General features: G+C 40.9%; 2 protein-coding genes across 3 annotated transcripts in view; both read left to right on the top strand.

Annotated features, from left to right (window-relative positions):
* Pttg1ip2 (PTTG1IP family member 2) overlaps nucleotides 1–17,449 on the top strand; it is a 65,514-nt gene extending 48,065 nt beyond the window's left edge. Inside the window, exons 5-6 of the mRNA XM_042684522.1 lie at nucleotides 17,015–17,150; nucleotides 17,252–17,449. Of these exons, the coding sequence (XP_042540456.1) occupies nucleotides 17,015–17,150; nucleotides 17,252–17,449 (334 nt within the window). The remainder of the gene's footprint in view (nucleotides 1–17,014; nucleotides 17,151–17,251) is intronic.
* Nucleotides 17,450–18,177: 728 nt separating this feature from the next.
* Cdk14 (cyclin dependent kinase 14) overlaps nucleotides 18,178–22,608 on the top strand; it is a 538,666-nt gene continuing 534,235 nt past the window's right edge. For both annotated transcript variants that reach the window (XM_042684715.1, XM_042684716.1), the window contains exon 1: nucleotides 18,178–18,366. In XM_042684715.1, the coding sequence (XP_042540649.1) occupies nucleotides 18,276–18,366 (91 nt within the window). In that variant the 5' untranslated portion in view covers nucleotides 18,178–18,275. The remainder of the gene's footprint in view (nucleotides 18,367–22,608) is intronic.

Below are 22,608 nucleotides of genomic sequence, written 5' to 3'. Positions count from 1 at the left end.
ACAAAATCTTTCAATTGACATGATCATCATGTTTTGGTTTGTAATTACATGATTATAGGGACTCACACACTCCGTGTGGATGGATACATTTCACTCTCTATTAATGATGCCAGTACTTTGCCATATGTTATCAACACCTGCCTTCCTCTCCACTCTGGGATCTGAGGAGGTACTGAGAGCTTCTGTAGTGAGGGAAAGCGACAATCCAAGGTCTGGAAATGTCGGTGACTGCAGACTGAATCGTTGTTTGTGTGTTTAACCAAACAATTTCTGCTTGAAAAAAGTGTTTTAGGAACCACCGTTTAGAAGAAGAAAATCATAAAGACTGAAAGTAGAGTGTTTACTGGGGTTTTGGGAAGAGGAGAGAATGGGAAGTGACTTGGAATGGCACAGGGTGTCGTACCCATTTTCTAGGTCTCAAGCACTCCCGTTTAGATTTACAAGGCCCTTCTTTTGCCCCTGGGGAACTCATGTTTCTTTGTGTAAGTTAGAGAGGGGTAATGGTTGCTCAGTTTTGTAGAGTACTAAAAGCCCCTAAAAGCCACTTTAAAAGGGTGAATTTTATGGCATGTGAATTATATATTAATAAACACATTTTTTTTTTTGAAGTCTGTGGGCTGCCGGGCACCACTGGCTCACGCCTGTAATCCTAGCTACTCAGGAGACTGAGATCTGAGCATCGCGGTTCAAAGCCAGCCTGGGAAGAAAAGTCCGTGAGACTCTGATCTCCAATAAACCACCAAAAAACCCGAAGTGGCACTGTGGCTCAAGTGGTAGAGTGCTCGCCTTGAGCTGAAGAGCTGAGGGACAGTGTCCAAACCCAGATTCAAGCCCAACGACTGACAAAAAAAAAAAAGTCTGTGTGTTTATTTTTCAAATACACAAATTTAAGTGTGTGCTCAAATTGAGTGAAAGGGCAAAACATTCTAAATCATTTTTCCAAGGCAGAAGGAAGAGCCTATGGCGCTAGACTTATTGATCTAATACTTCTATGAGGTCAGTGGGCACACAGCTTCTATGTGGGTAGTTTTTTTGTTTGTCTTTTTTTGTTGTTGTTGTTTTTGGTCAGTCGTGGGGATTGAACTCTGGGCCTGGGCACTGTCCCTCAGCTCTTCAGCTCAAGGTGAGCGCTCTGCCCCTTGAGCCACAGCGCCACTTCTGGTTCTCTAGTGATTTATTGGAGATAAGAGTCTCATGAACCTTCCTGCTTGGGCTGGCTTTGAACCGTGATCCTCAGATCTCAGCCTTCTGAGTAGTTAGCATTACCGGCGTGGGTAGTTTTTTAAGTTAGACAATGGTGATGCTTGTATAGTTTATAAAAAGTTACTTAAAAATTTTTTATCTTTAAGTATCTGTATAAAAGAGTTGCTATTCAACAAAGTATCACATGAATGCAAGGAATCTTGATCAATGTCACCCCTTTTATCATTGTCTTTCAATTATCTTAATTTTGTAGAATATGCATTGCATTTTATGACTTTGTGTAATTTTGTGGATCTACTAAAATCTAGTAAAATAGACAATTATCTGCTAATTGTGTTTCAATTTTTAAAAAGTAAAAGGTTAGACACAATTATATATATAGCATATATATATTGTATTTTTATTTGCACAAAAATTTACATACATGAATGTTTGTAGCATCACAATTCACAATAGCATCAAAGTGTAAACAAACCAAATCTTTATGAGTAAATGAGAGAATAAAGCATTGCATATCCATATGACGAATATCAACAGTGAAAAGAAGTAAAATCTTGAAACATGCTGCAGCAATCTAAACATTGAAAATGTTGTCACGTCAAAGAAGCCAGTTACAAAAGGCCACATATTGTATAATTCTATTCATGTGAAACACCCCAAATAGGCAACATAGACACAGAAATTCAATTAAAGGGTGCCCACAGGAGAAGTGGAAATAAGGAGGGAATATTGTTAAATTAGATAGTAGTAAAAATTTCCCTGGTGAATATATTAAGATATAATTGAATTGTGCACTTTACTTGGGTAAATTATATGGCATGCAAATTGTGCTTCAATAAAGCGATTGAAAAAAGTTTTAAAAAATACACGTCGTTATAAAATGTTGGGACAAAGACTAAAGACAGATTCTTTGAAGAGATGAAAAGGTAATTCTCCTTTTCTTTTCCAACTTTATGATTTGTAGCCAGCATTTACCACTGTCTTGAATCTAATATAATTAACTCCTTTACCCATTTTCTAGGTCTCCAGTATTCTAGTTTAGATTTACTTGGCCCTTCTCTTGCTCCTGAGGAACTCGTGTTTCTTTGTGAATGTCTGTCTCCTCACAGAATTTATCGAATCCATGTGGATTTTTTTGTTCCATGTTATATTGGAATGAATTACAAATGTGTTTAATGCCATCTTCAAGTTTTGGAGTCTTTAAATAAAAAGATGTGCCAAATTAAACATTCATGACAGTCACCAGCATCGTTGATTCAGCCAGGAGAGTATTTACCACTAGGCTCTGGTTGTTGTTATTATTCAGCTCCCTCTTCATGAAATTGTGTTTCCCTAGTAACTAGGTTGTTTTGGCCATTGTTTTGACGTTTAATGGCCTTGAGTGGAATCTTGTCAAATGTTTAAAATTATAGCACTTCCTAATTCATTCAACAAACATTTATTGAGTGCCTACTACTGCCAGACATTTTCTGTTTCTAACCAACAGTAAAGAACTCCAGTTGATAAATTGTGAGTTTTCTCTTACAGACACTGGTAAGAGTACTTCAAAGATGTGAATGGGAGTCATTCAGTGTTGGTGCTCCAGGCTGATAAGCCAGTCTACCCGCTGCTGAGTAACAGACAGAAAAGAACTGATTCAGAACAAAGTTATTGGAGTAAATTTTGTTTCTTTGCATGTGTAGAATGCTTTCTTCTTTTTCAGATTTTTAGTTGTGTGTGTGTATGTGTATGTGTATGTGTTGTAGAAGATAGCTTCTGTGAACAGCAGAAAAATCTTGTTTTTCTTTCCCAACATTTTCATGCTGCTAGCACTTACTTATGTCTTGAATCTGTGATGATTACTTGTTTTCTAGACTACTATGTTATATATATATATGTATGTATATATGTATATACACACATATATACATATATATGTACATGTGTGCTTGTTCATGTATGTATATATACTTATGCATTTAATGACCTACACAGGACCCTTAGGAGTTAGATTGTTAGGAGTTTCCCCATGGTTCTTTTGTGAATAAAGACACGAAGTCAGGGAGGTTGTATGATATGCTTGCTCACTCAGAAGTTCAAAAGATGCCAACGAGTCCCACCCATAATTCAACTTGACCTCTATAAGTGAGGAAGACTGATAACCAGTATCCTCAAGTTTTTAGATCAAAATGTAATCTAATCGAATGTGCCATTAATGAGGAAAGAACCCCTTCTAGCTCTTTGCTCAGTGGTATCTGAAATTCCACTTCATCTCCATATGTCCGTACATATGTTGACCAAGGTTACAAAGAAAATCAAATATTTTCTTACTGTTTGGGGATGATGGAGTTGGTCAATTTATTTCCAAGGGCTGAAAAGGTAAACCTAACCTCTAGTTTTGGGTATGAAAACTTCAGAAATGTCTGAATTTTGTTCATGAATATTTCACAATGTTTATCTGTAGCTAGGGATTAAGCATGAAATGATGTATTCATTGGAAATGATAGTTTTTTAATGTACACAATAAGAACAGACTCTTCATGTGTCAATGAGTTTTTTTTTTTTTTTGGTCGGTCGTGGGGCCAGGCCTGAACTCTGGGCCTGGGCACTGTCCCTCAGCTTTTCCGTTGAAGGCTAGCACTTGAGCCATAACACCACTTCCGGCTTTTTTCTGCCTATGTGGTGCTGAGGAATCGAACCCAGGGCCTCATGCATGCAAGTCAAGCAAGCATTCTACCACTGAGCCACCTTCCCAGCCCGTGTCAATGAGTTTTTATTTGAGTAGTTTAAATGTCTGTCTGTACATAAGTATTGTATTTGAAGTCATTTTCATGCTAATGATTTATTAATTTGAACAGCAATTTTAATATTAATTTTAACATGCCAAGAACTATTGTAAGTAGTTCCTTGGCTTAGTTAATTCTTACAGTGTGAGATAGGCTCTACAAACTTAACACAATGTAACCTAACTGATGTGACATACCATCACGTAACATATACATGAGAAAACTGAAGCACACACAATGAACTTCTTGACCAATATCTTTTCCAAGGAATCAGGTATAGTTTAAACCCATGCACTAAATGCACTATTGCTTTCTGTTCTACTTAGGCCCCACACTATTTTTAAGCTCAGTTCTGCTTGTGTGCCCTGTTCCTCAAATTTGTCCTAGTAACTCCTTAAACATGAGGCTTTTGAGAAGTGATTAGGTCAGGAGAATAAGCCATAGGAAATGGGGTTAGGTTATTCCCTCCACAGCAAGAAGAATGCTGTCTGCAAACAAAGGAGAGGTTCCTCACCACACCAGGGGATCAGCAGGCATCTTCACTTGGATTTCCCAGCCACATGAACTGTGGGTAACAGATACTGTGAGTAACAGTAACATCACTACCCAGTGATGTTTTTGCTATCATTAAAATACACACATGTGCACACAAGTGCGTGCACACAGACACAAACACAGCTTCCTCCAAAATTTATCAAAAGTAAATAGTAAGCCAGGTGCTGGTGGCTCACACCTGTAATCCTAGCTACTCAGGGGGCTGAGATCTGAGGATCATGGTTTTAAGTCAGCTCAGTCAGGAAAATACTTGGAATTTTTATCTCCACTAAACTACAAGAAAAACCAGAAGTGGAGTTGTGGCTCAAGTGGTAGAACACTAGGCTTGGGAACTAAAGTTCAGGAACAGCATCCAGGCCCAGAGTTCAAGCCTCAGGACCAGTAAAAAGAAAAAGAAAGAAAGACAAAAAGTAAATAGTATGTTCACCATTCCCAAAGTCTCTTAGGCAAGGCTTGAAATCTTACTATGATAGCATTAAGGAAGACTCAAAATAAGCAAAGCTAAGACTATCTGATAAAGCCCCAAGAAGCCAAGCCACACTTTCCAATTCAACCAAAATGTGCTTCCAGTACAAGAAAAGAGCAACTATTCTAAGAAACACAACCAATGAAGGAACCCTACCTTATCCTTTCTTTTTTTTCTTTTTTTTTTGGGGGGGGGGTCCAGTCGTGAGGCCTGAACTCTGGGCCTGAGCGCTATCCCTCAGCTCTTCAGCTCAAGGCTCTACCACTTGAGCCACAGCGCCACTTCCGGCTTTTTTCTTTTTGCTTATGTGGTGCTGAGGAATCGAACCCAGGGCCTCACGCATGCAAGGCAAGCGCTCTACCACTGAGCCACCTTCCCAGCCCCACCATATCCTTTCTTACATTACTTGCCTGTATTAACCAGCTGTTTTGTTTTTTTTTTTACTAACAACAATGCAATAGAAAGAAAGTGAAGTGTACGACAAAACGTAGTTCTTTTTTCTTGCAGTAAAAGGTAGAATGTTGGGATGATGTAAAGTAGTGGAAAACATAGTCATTTATTTTGTGTGGTCTTTCCATTGTTCTTTTTTTTTTTTTTTTTTTGTCGGTCGTGGGGCTTGAACTCTGGGCCTGAGCGCTGTCCCTCAGCTCTTCAGCTCAAGGCGAGCGCTCTACCACTTGAGCTACAGCGCCACTTCCGGTTTTCTAGTGGTTTATTGGAGATAGGAGTCTCACGGTCTCTCCTGCCCAGGCTGGCTTTGAACCGCGATCCTCAGATCTCAGCCTCCTGAGTAGCTAGGATTACAGGCGTGAGCCACCAGCGCCCGGCTTTTCCATTGTTCTTGTAAGAAAACAATAGTACAGGAAAAGGGGAGAACCAATGCAACATTGATATGCACAAGACAATATGTTAGTATGTTGGAAATGATCTGTACAGCATGGGGGGTTGTTGGAGGGAGGGAAAGTAGGAGAAAAATGAGGGAAGGGGTAACAAGCTTGACAAGAAATGTACTCATTACCTTACTTAGGTATCTGTAACCCCTCTGTACAGTATCTTTACAATAAAAAAGAAAACAATACATATATATATATATATATTCAACCCATAAAATGTGCACCATATAATTGTGATGATTTTGCCTGTAAATTTAATGCTTTTGCCTGGCATTGAAAGCTAGCATTACATAATGCAAAGATAAATGAGGAGATTCATGTTAATAATTTAACATTTTAGTTTTTCTTTAAAGTGGTGTTAAATGGAAAAAAATTTAAACATGACAAGGAAATGCTTTCCTTTTTCCTCAGTACTTTTTATGTTTATTGTAAAAGTGCTGTACAGAAGGGTTACAGTTACATGAGCAAGGTAATGAGTCCATTTCCTATCAAGCACTATTGCCTCCTTCTTTGTTTTCCCCCTACCATCCCTTCCCTCCCACCTCCACAACTATTCCCCCATCCCCCCTGCTGAAGTTGTAAAGTTTGTTTTCAACATAGTGTTTTGTATATCTCATTGTTTCAACGGGTTAGCCTGCATCCTTGTCTAAGCATTTTGTTTTTTCCCTTCCCCTCCCAGAATTAGAGAAGTGGATACACAAGATGCAGGGCACTGACACCAAATACAGTGAGAACAAGGGTTATACCGTGGGGAGGAATATACAAATACAGTGAGAACAAGGGTTATACCATGGGGAAGGAACATACAAAGCAACAAAATCACATGGTACATTATAAATATGTTCGAAACAATAGCAAGAAAGAAAAATGACATTTGTGTCCCTATCTTCGGGTTCATTTCGCTCAACATCACCCTAAATGGTCACATGTACATAACTTTTGACCTTTTCTGCTTGTCCTAAACATATACTGGTTATTGCAAATAAGGGAAACCATGGAACCTATGTTTCTTTGGGCCTGGCTTACTTCACTTAATATAATTTTTTTCCAAGTCTTTCCATCTCCTAACAAATGGGGCAATGTCATTCTTTCTGATGGAGGCATAGAATTCCACTATATATATTCCATTTATCTACTGAGGGGCATCTGGGTTGGTTCCATATCCTAGCTATGGTAAATAATGCTGTGAAAAATAATGATATCCTATCTCAGAAAAGGATGTTGTATTATAGCCACTATTCATGTTGGGCTGTACTTGAATCTATGCAGAGCACTTTACATTCATTATGAAGTTTATTATGTGAGAAATCACATTAAACCTAAAATACAGATGGGCTGAGTAAAGCATCTTGTCTCTGGTCACCATCTTGTCAATTACCAATAATAATTGGCTGATTCAGAATTTGGAGTCAATTTTGCCCAACTAAGATCTTTGCTATTCTCTCTCTGTGTCTTCTCTGGCTCCACAGGGGACTATAATGTCATTTTTTCCATATTGTGCTTCTCTTCCTCTTTACCATTGTCCTTTCAATCACTCTTACTCAGAAGACTTGATAAAGGACAGAGAAGCAAATGTTAGATAGCATGCCCTTTGTCATCATCTTGCGTTGTAGTAAGTCTAAACAATGGATCTGTTCTTTCTACTTCAGTTTCTTATCTAACACTGCATTTTCTTTTTACTGTGTCCAATGTAGTCTTTTCAAAAGCAATATATTCCACATCCATTTGAAAATTGCTACCTAAAACTTTTCATAGGCAGTTGATCTAGGTCAATCAAAATACTCTTGGCTATAGGAACTGGTTAGTTCAAGTTAGCACATAGTTGAATGGATGATCTCCATACTTTTGGGCAAAAAGAAGACACACATACCCATACAAGTGTGTGTGTGTGTGTGTGTGTGTGTTTGTAGACAGATAGATAGTAGATACACAGACAGACAGACACAGACAGATAGACAGATAGATACACAGACAGATAGATGGTACTGTAACTAGAGCTCTAGACCAACTTCATGGACTCCACATCTTAGGTCCAGCCACTTGCCTTCATACCCAAATAAAGAGACAAATAAATGGAGGTGAAGAACAGAGAAACATTTATTATTTGGCATAGGTATGCCATGGGAAGAGGCAGTCCATTTTGTGGGGTATTGACATGAGCTTTAGGTTTAAATAGAGGAAGAATTAAGGATAGAGGGAGAGAGGTATACAAACTTAAACAGTCCTAGGCAAAATGTAGCCTGGTTGATTATTTCCACAGTTCTGGTTCTGTGTGTGTGTGTGTGTGTGTGTGTGTGTGTGTGTGTGTGTGTGTGTGTGGTCATAGGGCTTAAACTCTGGGCTTAGGCACTGGTCCCTCAGCTCCTCAGCTCAAGGCTAGCACTCTACCACTTGAGCCACAGCACCACTTCTGGTTTTCTGGTGGTTTATTGGAAATAAGAGTCTCACAGACTTTCTGGCCCAGGCTGGCTTTGAACCAGGATTCTTAGATCTCAGCCTCTTGAATAGCTAGGATTGCAGGCGTGAGCCACAGGCAGGCACTCATCCAGTTCTGGTTCTATGAGAAATTCTGGAGACGTTGTTATGGCTGTCATCACTTGAGGGCTACAGTCTGGTTCCCATGAGATGATTCCTCCTGCTGCAGGATGGAGCCACATCATTATAGGTAATTGTCCTCACTTAGGGGATAATCTATCCTATTAGGCTCTGTTCTTCCTTTCCTTGCGGGTAGTTTCAGTTTCTCATCATAAAGATAGTATTGTTCTTTCCTGTCCTTCCCGGAATCCATGGTGATTACACGGGAGAAAGTCGAGTAAAGGACAACTTTAATTACATTTGCAGTTTACTTATGGGTCCAAGGAAGAAGTATGCATTTTAGCAAAAGCAGTTTCTAAGTATCTGTTATAGAACCAGAGATCCCTAGTGTGTAGAGGTCATATAGAATCAAGTAAGTCAGACAGGTGTTTGAGAATGAGTAGCCAACTGGGGAAGTCAAGAGCCGGAGTACAGCATCATGGAAGAAAAAAAAAGAGAGGCAGACTATTTCAAGGCAGAAGTGGTCAATTGTATCATAGGCAGTGGATAGGCTAATTGAAGTGAATTCAATAATTAATGGAATGGGGAAAGGATAGGCTTATTTCTAAATGAACTCAAAACCCCTGAATATCCATATTCGGAAGAATAAGACCCTTATATAAGTTAATACAATATCAATTCAAAACAGCTTAAAGAATTGAAACTATAAAACTACCAGGAGGAAACATAAAGGAAATAATTCATGATGTAAGTCTGGCAATGTTGTTCTTTTTATCTGACATAAAACTATAAGCATGCCCAAAATACACAGATAGGATTACTTCAAACTGAAAAGCTTTTGCACACAGCAAAGGAAATGGTCAACAGACCGAAGACAGAATTAACTGGAGAAAATATTTACAAACTCTTTATGTGATAAAGAATAATAGGGCGATAAAGAGTTAATATTCAAATAAAAATATTCAAAATAAAAATCAAAATAAAAGAGTGGTTCATTAAGTTGTAATTAACAACTTACTTCCGGTAAGTTGTTTTGTAAAAAGACACAAACAACTTGCTTGGTTTAAGATAAAGATGACCTTGGAGGATGGGAGAGAGAGACATGGAGAGAGAGAAGACTAGAGGAACTCAGAGAAAGGAGGAGAAAACTCCAAACACAAAGACTGACAATTGAGAATACAGGCCTGTCACACAAAAGAATAAGGGGGCCAAATAGGCAAAAAAATGAGAGGAAAATTCCATATAAATATTTTTCTTTTTTTCTCCTTTTTTCCTAATCAAGGCCTGGGGATACAATACTATAGTTGTATCATTCCCACCAAAGCCCAGTGTCTTATTTTTTTTAATAACGTTGTTGCAAGTAAATAAAAATATTACTTAAGTGATGTCCTGTGAAGTATTCCATAGATATAAACACACAAAAACAAATTTCTTGGTTAGAGCAAGCATGCCCATTCCAATGGGCCACATTTTGGATTGCATAGGAGAACCAGGAGTATTCTATAATTATGATTATAGATGTAATTACTAACATTTGGAATCTGTTTGCTTGAGTAGATCGGATAATTACAATATCATGTTAAATAAGCTGAGGTTCAAATCTATAAAGGGCCGAGTGCTTTGCAAGAATAAAACCTTCCATGGCTGGGAAAAAGTGCATTCTTAATGTGGCCCAGGTATGTTTGGAACATAAGGAGATGCAGGGAGGAGGCAGGCTGGGAGGGAAACATTGCAGATTGCTTTATACAAATGTCACCTCAACCAGGAAAATCAACCCCAAACCACAGCCCAGTTTATAGCCTTATCTATGTCCCAAAGAACAGTACTTTTTTTTTTTGGCTGAGTGCCATCTTACTATTTTATCTCATTGTGAAATAATACGTTTCTTGAAGAAGACTCAGCAAACCCTACACTTAACACTTTATTGTGCTTTCAGAGCATTCTGATGCTAAGACAACCCCACACGAAGATTTTTGGAAAATTTGTTGAGAAGATTTTCTGCTGGCCAACAGAAATCTAATTTGAGTCAAACACATAACAAAATTATCTAGTAGCTACATTTTCCTTAGAGAGAAAGAGAGAGAGAGAGAGAGAGAGAGAGAGAGAGAGAGAGAGAGAGAGAGAGAGAGAGAAGAAACATTGATGCTGGCCAGTGTCAGTGGCTCATGCCTGTAATCCTAGCTACTCAGGAGGCTAAGATCTGAGGATCACAGCTCAAAGCCAGCCCAGGCAAGAAAGTCCATGAGACTCTTATCTCCAGTTAACCACTAGAAAACCTGAAGTGGCACTGTGGCTCAAGTGGTAGAGTGCTCACCTTGAGCTGAAGAGCTGAGGGACAGCGCCCAGGCCCAGAGTTCAAGCCCCACGACCACAGGAAAGAAAAAAGAAAGAAAGAAAGAAACATTGATGTAATGAATTTAAATGTATTTTCTTAAATGTTATGTAAATGTTACATACACTTAACATATGCATTTTACACTTAATCACACTCTTTGATTGGACTAGTCACATTTCAAATGTTCAGTAGTCACATGACAGCACAACTCTAGGCAATCAAGAAAGGTGAGGTGATGGTCACAAAATTCAAAGTCACAAGTCACATGTATATATCAAATTATATATCTACACATATGCGTATATATTCATATATACACATATATGTATGCATTCACATGTATGTATGTTTTTATATTCATCTCTATCTCTATCTATCTATCTATCTATCTATCTATCTATCTATCTATCTATCTATCTATGAATTTGTCACTGTTCTGCTCCAAATCCTCCAAAGGCCTCTTGTCCCACCTGGAACAATTGGAATGAGGCTGTAGATAGCACTGTCTCTGCTCTTTCACTGACCTAAGTAGCCTTCCAGTTTCCCCTGCTCCAGGCCTTCTTGTTGCTGGGTCAAGTTCATCCTTGACCCAGAAACTTCGGTTTCTTCAGCCTCAGATGAATCCACTTATGGCTGAAACCTTGAATTAACTCAGGTTTTTGCTGGACTATCATCTTAGAAAAGCCTGTGATCAAATGAAATAGCTTTCCTCTCTAACTATCTTCTTACTGTACCTTTTTGGTGTTCACTGCACTGAGTACTGAAAGAACACAGGAATGTTAATGTTTGGTGATGTGTATCTCCTCCAGTGGAAAGTGAGGCTTTGCTTTGTGCACTGTTGAATTAGCAGAGCTTGGAACAGCTCTTGGTACACAGTAGGCTTGCTGAATAGATGGGTGAGTAGGGTTTATTTTGTGCAGATCATTTGAAAGGCCCAGAACAATATTTAAGAATTTGTTCCATTTCTAGACTATTTGCTGCCTGCCTTAATTACTTTGAATAACTGCTTACCTTCTTTCCACCTAAGTTTCCTTATCTAAAACATGGGGATGTTAATAATAGCATCTCTTCATAAAGCTTGTTATTTTAGGATTAAATAAAATGAAATGTTTAAAATACCACCTAACCCATAATAAAATCTTGCGAAATTTTGCTATTATAATCTATTCAATAGAGTGTTTCCGCTGCATGTAATCCACCTACCCTGGTGCACAGACGTTGTTGTTGTCAGGGTTTCTAACGTCTGTGCCTTTCCGTGTGATCCCATGCCTATTTCAGTTACCTTTCTCGACAATACTGTGCTCTCTGAAAATTCTCTTTTCTGATTCCCACATTGAATACATTTTTCTACTCTTTACTTTTCCTCTTCCCTTGGTCACTAGGACAATTAGTCTATTCTCCACTCTCTTCCCCCAGGCTTCACTGTGTCAAATAAAACGCATAACATTTACCATCTTAACCATTTTTACATGTTGAATTTAATACTATTAAACATCCATAATTTTGTACAACCCTTGCTATCATTCGAATTTATAATTCTTTTTGTCTTGCAGAATTAAAACTCTATATCCATTGACTAATAACTTCCTCCTGGCTCCTGGCCATCACAGTTCCGTCTGCCTCCATGCCTTTGATCACTGTAAGTACCTTGCATAAGTGTAATCATACCACATATGTATGAGCACTATTTGTCTTTTGCTATCACACTAGGCGTCATGTCCTCAAGGGTCAAGCACATTGTAGGAAGTGCTATCATACTTTATGCATTAATCTGTTTGGGTTGTGTGGTTGGCACACACTTGTCATCTTAGATATGATGAGAGGTGAAAAGAGGAGGCCCATGTTCCAGCACATGCTATGGTGGGAATCAAGACCCTACCTCAAAAATAACTAGTACAGGAATGGGCTGGAGGAATAGCTCAGCAGTAGGGCACTGTCTAGTAACCATGAGGCTCTTAGTTCAAACTCACTACTGGTTAGTTGTAGGTCTTGAACTCTGGGCCTTGGTGCTGTCCTTCAGCTCTTCAGCTCAAGGCTAGTGCTCTACCACTTGAGCTACAGCGCCACTTCTGGTTTTCTGGTGGTTAATTGGAGATTAGAGTCTTATGGACTTTCTTGCCCTGGCTGGCTTTGAACTGTGATCCTCAGATCTCAAGCCTCCTGAGTAGCTGGGATTACAGGTGTGAGCCTCTGGTACCCGGCAACCCTATGTTTTTTCATAAAGTATGTCCCCATTTAAAATTGGAACCTGTGTGATAATTTTGGATATATTGGGCATTTTACCAATATCCATGTGTAATAGGGATTATGGTCATGTATCCTGGAGTAGCATGGGTTAAGATAAAAATGAACTCATCAGTTCATAGCCTGTTATAAAAGTATAAATTCTTTGGGTTTCATTTAAAAATTATAATTGTCATTTTGGGTAGGGAATGTACTATGATACTATCTTTCTGTAGATAATTTTTATGGCATAAGTACTTGAGAATAGACCATGAATACAGATGAACTATTAAGGATCATGGAAGGAAAGAGTAAGGATATTTTTTTTATAAGAAAGCTATATTTTTCAATTGCTCCTAACATGACTTGCCTGGACTGACCAAAAAACATAAGGTTTTAGTTCTATAAAGTAATATGTCCTGACCACTTTCACATCTATGTCTGAAGCTCAGTTACATAGAACTGGCTTCTGAAGTTTAGTTCTGACTGATGCTCATGATAAACTATAATATTGACATTCATAGATGACAGTTAATGACATTAACTTTAGTTAATGACATGTTTGTACAACATATAAAACAATACCAAAGGGTATTATTAAGTAAATTGTATCTTAGAATTGTGACAGATATTTTCCATATAAATTTCTTAAGTATAAATTATGTAACAGTGAAAACTAGGAATAATATGCCATTATAATCTTTAAGCATGGTTTACTAGGAGAAGGGAATTTACAAGTTTTTAAGTATATACTTTGGTCTTGGTAGTTTTTTTGTCTTCAAAACCAATTTATGTGTGACATTGTCTGGAAGTTTGTTCCTACAACCATTTGAAAGTAAATAAACTTATTTAGATCTCTAGGACTCCTCAAATGTATGATGAGAAATATAGGGTTACACATAAAATAATTAGGTAATATTGGTCTTGGAATTTCTGGAGGTTTGTGTCAGCCGAGAACTGGGTCTGCAAAAGTGAAAGGATCTGAACTATGTAAACACGCTAGTTCCTGCAATACCGTATGTCCCTCCCTCTCTGATTCCAATTACTCTTTTGCAAAAATAAAATAAAATAAAATAAAGATTTCAACAGTTGTAATATAAGAGACAGTGACAAAAGTTTTGGATTCCATGATCCATTTGCACTGATGACTCACTGGAAAAAGTGGTATAAACCACTTAAATTGTGTGTTACTTCAGTCTTTGGGGGTGAGAGTGAATTTTTAAGAGTACTAAGAGGTGATTTCCTTATGTAAATTTCTATCACTGCAATAAAAATTACACTGATTGGAAGTCAATCTTTATGTACACTTTGAATTATAAAACTTTCTACAGTATGTTCACAAAAAATTAAAATTAAAATTAAAAAAACTTTATATTAATAAACGTATTTTCTTTTGTCAACTTCATTTTCCATCTCTATTATCCACATCTTTAGCATCCTTTTCACATGGATTTCTTTTCTCTGATAACATCTTTTCATACTGTTTCAGGTCAGTGAGGCTGCTTCTGTTGGTATTTGAATTTTGATTCTATCCTCTATATTTTATGTAGTTAGATTAGCATTATTTTCCTTAATATCTACTGTTGTCATAGTAGCCTACTATTTTTCTTATATGAAATAATATATTACATTATATTTTATAGCAAAGTATAATTTGTCTAATATGGCTAAAATAATGTATCTTAGATTTCATAGAATTTTTGTCAATGGGTCTTTATCCTATTTTTATATGATTTACTCTCCATTGATCTAGGTATCTACCTTTAGTATGTAAGAGGGAATATCAAAATTTTAGAAACAGATAGTTGCAGCTACAAGTGACGTTAGAGGTTATCTAGTTCAAACTCTTCTTTTTATCAGTAAGGAAGTTGGTAAATCACTGGTTTAGCTTTCATAGCACTTAGTAGGCACTAAACTCCTAAATCCTTGGTACTACTATTCCAAGCCATATACTCTATTTCTTTTTTATTGCCAAGGTGAAGTACAGAGGGGTTACAGGTATGTAAGTAATGAGTACATTTCTTTTTGATCAGTGTCACCCCCTCCCTCATTTTCTCCTGTTTTTTTCCCCTCCTGGACCCATTCCCCCCAAGTTGTATAGTTCATTTCCAACATAGTGTCTGGTGAGTATCACTGTTGAATACTTGCATATTTGACTTGAAGAATCTGGTTCAGGGAAACTCATAGTGGGTTCTGTCCCTAGATAAGCTTTTTTGTTCATAGATAGGCAGTACTGCACCTTTAATTCAGGCCATCCAAAATGATAACCTTCTGAATCAGAAGTAAATCCAGAGAACTGGCACAGGCCGATCTTCCCACTGAAAGCACATATGCCACGCAAATGCTGGAGCGTCATCTTTGTGTCCCCAAGCAACATATCACTTCTCAGTGATAGCGATCCATTCTGCATTCACCTGCTAAACATTTGTGTCCTCTACAAAGTAGACACTGCTTTTCCCATGTTAGGGTCCCTGACTTCAAGAGACTTACAGTCTAACATGAATGCAAGTGTAAAACAAGTAAGTATATCAAGTGTTGAATACTTAAGTACCAGATTACATATCTTAAAAGCACAGTTAATTTTCTGCTTTGCGTTGTAGTTTCTTGCAAAATTTGCAACTTTTAATATATACTCAAGAAAGGAAGCAGATAAATATGTAATGAAAAAGTAAGCTATTATATTTATGAAGTGTTTTCTGGCCTGTGACTAAACTCTTGCCAGTTACACTTTTTTTTCCCCTCTCTCTTCTTTTTGGAGTTGTGAGAAGTGAGGTTTGGGGGTCAGGTTGAAAAAAGGAAGAAATCTTACATTTAAATTAGCATTTTTATTATATAAAAGCAATACATTCTTTGGCTGTTAGACACTCAGACTATATTTACAGGTATAGGTGCAAAGGCAAAATTATTTTCTAGGTACAAACATGTGTGTGTGTGTGTGTGTGTGTGTCCATGTCCTTCCCCCCAGAAAGTTTCTATATATACAATGTGAATATATGTATATATTACCACAAGTGATTTTATGTTAAATGTGTTCTTCTCCACTTATCCTAGACATACTTTGCTATCAGTATATGTGGATCTATTTTATATTTTTAAAATGGCTGTATACTATAGCTTTGTGTGCATAGATGGTAATTTAAGCAAAAGTTGACTATATATTTTAAAGTCAAAAATACTGGAAGTAAAAGACATATTTACTCTTATTTATACATAATACCACTGAACCTATATATTGTATTAGAAACAGCCCTTGTCAGAGTGAACAATTCATAGCTATAGACTTATTGTAAAGTTTATTAAAGTAGTGACCATTTCTTCACCTCATTTTGATTGCTTGCCTGTTTCTTTTTCATTCATAAGTGTTAAGAACTTTCTCCCTTCTTAATCCGAGGAAGTGGTAAAACTTCAAAAATTTTTTCCTGCACTGGGCCACACTTGGTGTGGTCTGTAATTATCTAGATACAGTGGCCAGGATCCAACATCCTTGTGTTTTAACACACACTGACTTCGCTCACGAATTCTGGCTCTCCTTTCCTTAGCACTTGGCTTGGCTTCCTGCCTTTTATCAGTGGCAATCTATCAAGACCCTGTAATGTATTCAGTGCAGGGCAGAACAAATCAGTGTTCTACCTCACAATTTAAGGAAGGCAGGGGGCTAGTTTTTGTTTTAAGACAAAACCTTCTCACGAAACTCCCCAAAACTTCCCTTAAACCAAACAGCATTGTCACACCCTCACAAGTTCTTATTTCTTACACAGTCAGATGACTCAAGATTACCAACATTTCTATTCATAAGGAGTTTGTTGGCCCCAAATCAGCACACTCAGGCCCTCCCCTTCTTCCTCCTCTCCCCCCAGGGAGACTGACGTTTGGAGTTCTCACAGAACCACGTGCATTAGAATAAAGACGAAGTGTGTTTGCTGCCCGAACTGTTTGTCCTGGGATTTTACCAAGTGGCCCATCCTCTTGCGTTGAAGTTCATTTTTGAGGTGGAGTGAAAGGAAATCAGAATCTTTAGCCTCGAACTCTTCCAATTTAGAAATAGATTGCGAAAGGAGGAACCCAATAAGCCAGGGGGTTGTTTACAGCGTGACAGGTATTCCCGATCAGCCATCGCCAGCATCTCCACCCCATCTCCCAGTGTGAGACTCGGGGCCCTGGAGAAGCAGCATGGGGTCTGTCTTCTGGGGTAGGGAGGGAGGTGTCCCGCTTCATCCCGGGCGCTTGGCCTTAGAAAAGCAGGCCCATTTCCCCCTTTCCATCTCTCACTTCATAGCTGCGTCTGCAAACTTACGGAGTGGGGGGGGGGGGGGCGCAGAAAAAAAGTCTCCACCAAACTCTAGTGCGTCCCCGCGGCCTTCTTGTCCTTTATCCGGGGCGACCCCCTCCAACTCCGCGCCCGGTGCGAGCACACGCTGGTGCCACGGAGAAACGCTCCGACACCAGGCCCCGTCGGCCCTCCGCCTTTCGGTAACTGGCTCAGTGCGCACCACCCGAGCTCAGTCCAGGGGGGCGGCCTCTGGTCCACGGTCCCCGCGCGGGCGGGGCGGGAGTGCGGGAAGGGGCGCGGGGCGGCCGGGAGGGGGCGCTGGCGGGCCCTGGAGAGCCGCCGCGGACTCGGAGCGCAGAGCCGGGGGGTCGCACCGCCCCGTGGGGCCTTCGCCGAGAAAGAGGCCGGACCACGGCGGAGGCGGCCGGGACGGTGCGGGCGGCCGTGCGGGCCCGCGGCTGGTTCTGCCGAGCGCCCGCAACTCGGCGCGGAGAACTTCTTCCCGCGCGCCCGCGCCCCTCGCGCGCCCGGTCCCCGCGGCTCCCGCACCTGGTCCCCCCCCTCTTCGTCCCCGCCCCGCGTCCCGCGCCCCCCGTCCCTCGCCCGCCCCCGCCCCCGCCTCCTCCGCGAGCCGCGCTCCCCCCCTGCCGGCCGCCGGCCGCGCTTCTCCCGGTTACAAAGGAGGGAAAATGAGCCGGGCGGCGGCGGCGACGGCGGCGGAGGCGCGGAGCGGGGTCATCGCGGCCGCGGCGAGCGCAGCCGCTCCCGGCACCACGTAAATCGCCCTCGTCCGCTCGCCCGCGCGCCTGTCCCCGCGGCCCAGGCCCGAGCGCTGCCTGCAAGCCGGCCGCTCGCCTGCGCGTCGCCGCCCGGCTGCGGGAGGAGGCGGAGGAGGAGGCGGCGGCGGCGGCGGCGGCGGCGGCGGAGGCGCCGCCTTCCCCGCGCCGCGCGCCCTCGCCGTTGTCTGCGCTCCGCTCCGTGGACCAGTTTTGGGGAAGTTGCCCGGCGGGGTGGCCCCCGCGTCGCCCAGATGTGCGACCTCATTGAACCGCAGCCGGCCGAGAAGATCGGCAAGATGAAGAAGTTGCGGAGAACTTTGTCGGAGAGTTTCAGCCGCATTGGTGAGTGGCGAGCTGTCCCCGGCGTCCAGCCGGGCGGGCGGACCCCGCCGCGCCCGCCCCTCGGCCCCTCGGCCCCGCGCCCCGCGTCCCGCTCCCGGGACTGGCCCCGCCGCGGCCACTCCCGGGGTGAGCGGCGGACCGGGGGCCGGGGGTGGGGAGGGAGGGAGGCAGGGATGCAGGCAACCGTGCTGGGGACCCGCGGGAGGGCCAGGACGAAAAGGAGAGACACCCCCTCCCCGCTTTCCCCGGATCCGGGGTGCCTTGGCGGACCATCTCAAGCCTTCAAGTTGGGTGTCTCCTTCCTGCCGCTCGCGCTGCGGTGTCTTCCCGCCCGCGGGGGACGGACGAGGGGACACCGGCCCCTACCTCCACCGGGCCGTCCCAGGCTGCCAGGCTGCCCTGCTCTGAACGCTTTAGGCTTTGTTAATGATGGACTCGGGGGACAATTTAGCGTTGGGAATAAGCGAAAGGTGGACGAGTGCGCCCCGGTATTGTTTAATAGAGTCAGCCTGAAGGGAAGTGGGACGAATACCTGGGGACCTTTTGTTCCGTACCTCGAGTCCTAGAAATCGAGGTTTGGTAATTCCGTCCTCAAAGTGTCCCCCAGCGTCCAGCTGTTGGAGCGAAGTTTGTCTGGACATGGAGGCTCCCGAACTTGTTCCCTTCGCTCGAGTTCGGGGGCCATTGTCTTTAACCAACAAAAGCCGAGCCAAAGAGTGTTTAGGATTCTTCGAGGGGGGAAAAAAAAAGTCCAGGACCCGAGCTGTAGCCGGGTGATCGCAGTGCCGTGGGGAAGAGGCTGGGTCCGTGCTGAGGCTGAGCCACGGAGAACGCCTTTTACCCTGAAGATGGAGCCGCCTCCCCAACTGTCACAACTTTCACTGATAACTGCCCCGAGCCAGAGAAACCCGCGGGCACAGAAAACCACCCCCCAGCGCGCCCAGGAAACCCCCTGGCCTTTGTTTTACTCGCCATCCATGTTAATGAAGGTGTTAATGGAGATTAATCATACTGGTGCTAATCCCTGGAAATAAAACCCTGGAGTGCCAATAAGTGTCACCCATTCATTGGAAAAGCAAACTTTCATCAAGTGACAGAATACAGGGAACAGAACCTAGTCACCTTTTTTTTTTTGTTGTTGTTGTTACTGGTTTTGATTTAAACATTTGTGTTAGTGCATTCAAGTGTCATCTTTCCCAAGCTGACTCCAAGTCTGTTAAGAAACCAGTATGGAGTGCTGATTTTACTTATTGCATAGATGGGTTTGTAGTTTCATTCTTCAGACCTAGGGATGAAGTTTGAAACCGAGAAGAGTGTGAGGTGAGGAGTCCCGTGCATTATTAACAAGGATGTTTTAGCCCCCCACCCAAACCATCACGCAGGCCGGTCCTGGAGTCCATTAAGCTCTGTTCTAAAACACATTAACTGTTTATTTACTAATGCTAATGACTCTGCTGGAGTCCCTCCAGTTTTGTGCTAAATAATTCATTACAGTTGGGTCTCAGTAAGAAACCAAGGACATTCATATCAAAATTCCTTATGTTTAAATAATTTCAAGGTTTTGATCGACAATCAGTAAAATTTGGATTATCTGCAGTGCTGGCAAGCTGGGTATTATAGTTAATTGGATTTTCTAGCTTACTCAGATTTAGTGATGTGAAACTCCTTTTTAGTCTAACTCTTGTTAAAAAAAAATCTAAGATCTAGTGGATTTTTATATCCTCCCTCTAGGAAACAGTACAGTGCTGTGAATATAATTGATTATTTCTTCTTGAAGAAGTATGGTTCAGAATAGCAAATCTTATGGTGGAATACTGTAAAAGAGGTATTGAAGTTTCAAGTGATTACTCTATGTGTACCAGGCCTAATATAATTATTAGAAATAGCATCACAGAAAAAAAAACCCACCAAATTTTCTTAGCCATTTATTTTCTTGATATCCCCCCCCCCCCCAAATCAAAATAGAGATTGCATTTTGAGATTTAGGGACTTTTGAGGGCCTAATTGCCTTGAGGCTAGTTGACTAGTCCAAGCTATTGACTTGAGGCTTTTCTATGGATTTATGTGTTGCATGAGTTAGGAATATGGGTTGTGTCAGATGATCCTGGTTCTTGCTGCTGCTCTATGGAACTGAGTGACCTTGGACAGGTCCCTCAACCTCTGAGCTTTCGTTTTTCATGGATAACTTAGTTTTACTGTTGGCATTTAATGGCATAGTACATAGGACGTCTTGTGTGGTATGTTCTTTTAATTGGGGATTTTATTATACTGAAACTAACTGATCGTATATGTAGTAGGCAAGAGGAAGACAAACTAGTGGCCACTAATTTCTACTATAACCAGAATGAAACCAAGATGGGTTTAAGAGTTAGGCTGTTAGACTGTATATCTTGGATAATCAGTAGTAATTCATTAAACTCCTGAGTTCTCACTTGTGAGTATTAATACAGTTATTGTGAAGAGTAACTTATATAAAATGCCTAAAATATCTGATGCACTATTATGTAGTGAAAATCAATACTGGAGACATAGTCTTTCCAATTTGTTTATCCAGTATATCTTCTTTTTTAGCCTTTGGCACTTCACGAGGTGATAAAAGCTGAGTGGTTTATTTTTGTAGGACATACCAATAAATTTTAGTATATTAATTTCCTTTAACTAGTCTCAGATAGTTTTTAAAATGAATATACTGATTTTATTTTGTTTTCTTAGTGTGACCCCAAAGTGTTTTTGGTTAATGTGGTGAAATGTACAATGCCATTGTTCAGCCATAGGAAACCACTAAGGATTTAGCTGTAGAAATGAGGACAGTGTTTGAAAGGATGTGATAACCAATTAATGCTTATTAACAATAATCATTCTGAATAACAGAAGCAGGAATGCTAATGTTTAATCTGCCCACATGGAGAGATCAGCTGACTTTGTCACCACCACCCAAATACAGCTGACTTGAGATTGCTACATTATAAAGGTCTAGTGAAACCCATTGGCTTTCAAGCCAATGTTATAATTTATGACAGCTGCCAAGGAGTGACTATAATAAAGCCATGCTTCTTTTATAAGATGGGTGTAATTGAATTTTAAAGTCAACCATCAATTTCAGTAGTGAGTATTTATGGTTTTCTGCTAACTAGTGTCAGTGTGGTCACTTCTTTAGGAATTGCTGTAGTGGACTCACTTTTTTTTTTTCCTTTTAGGATAAAAAGGTCTAACCAGAATTTAATTGCTACATAGTTTGAATACATGAATAGTTTTTGTTCTTTTCTTTCATCTTCATTTCTTTTTTTCCCTCCTCCTCGCTTTCTTGCACAAGCTCTGTGTAAGTGTACTATCCAGTGTATGAATACGTCAAACTGACACTTCTCCATATTCACTTGAATTCATTTCTTCACACTTATTTGGATCCATTCCTAGAGAAAGGTAGTTATGCTCTGAGATATTTGAGACGAACCTTTGTATTCAATTTCTTTAAAGGATATGGTTTGTGAGAGAACTGAATCAAAAGAGGCTGTGATTGCACTGAGTTTGGGATTCATTACCTTCTGTTGCAACTGTGTAATTCTAGAGTCCAGTTGTCATTTGATGAGCCTGTTAGAAAAGAGATCACAAGTTCTCACACAAAATGAACCATTGGGCCACATTCTTTCCCAAAGCAGTTTTGAAAGATTTTAATTTCACTCAGTAGTCACAAGGCTCTGGCGTTCTATTCCCAGTATTGGAAAACAACAACAACAAAAAAAGATTTTAGTTTGAAAATTACAGAAAGAAAACCTTATCTGTAGGTATTTCATAAGAAAGAAGACTAGATTTTTTTTTCTTTTCTTTCTTTTATTTTTTTGGTTGGTCGTGGGGCTTGAACTCTGGGCTTGGGCGCTGTCCCTGCACTCTTCAGTGCAAGGCAAATACTCTACCACTTGAGCTACAGCGCCACTTCCGGGTTTCTGGTGGTTTATTGAAGATAAGAGTTTCACAGACTTTCCTGCCCGGGCTAGCTTTGAACCGTGATCCTCAGATCTCAGCCTCCTCAGTAGCTAGGATTACAGGCATGAGCCACCGGCTCCTGGCTAAATGGATGGTTTTTATATGCTAAACCTTTAGTGTATCTTCAAATGTAAGGTGCCATTTTCTTCATGGAGGCAGGACTCATGAACTCAGATTTTTATCAGTACCTCCTATGTGCTAAGTGTTGTGCAGTGCTCAGATTTAGTGACCAGTGTGGCTTGTCCATTTCCTAAGAATTTT

Source organism: Dipodomys spectabilis, unplaced genomic scaffold (genome assembly GCF_019054845.1).
Source record: "Dipodomys spectabilis isolate Male_0828 unplaced genomic scaffold, ASM1905484v1 ptg000089l, whole genome shotgun sequence".
NCBI lineage: Eukaryota > Metazoa > Chordata > Mammalia > Rodentia > Heteromyidae > Dipodomys > Dipodomys spectabilis.
This window is presented reverse-complemented; position numbering and strand designations above follow the sequence as displayed.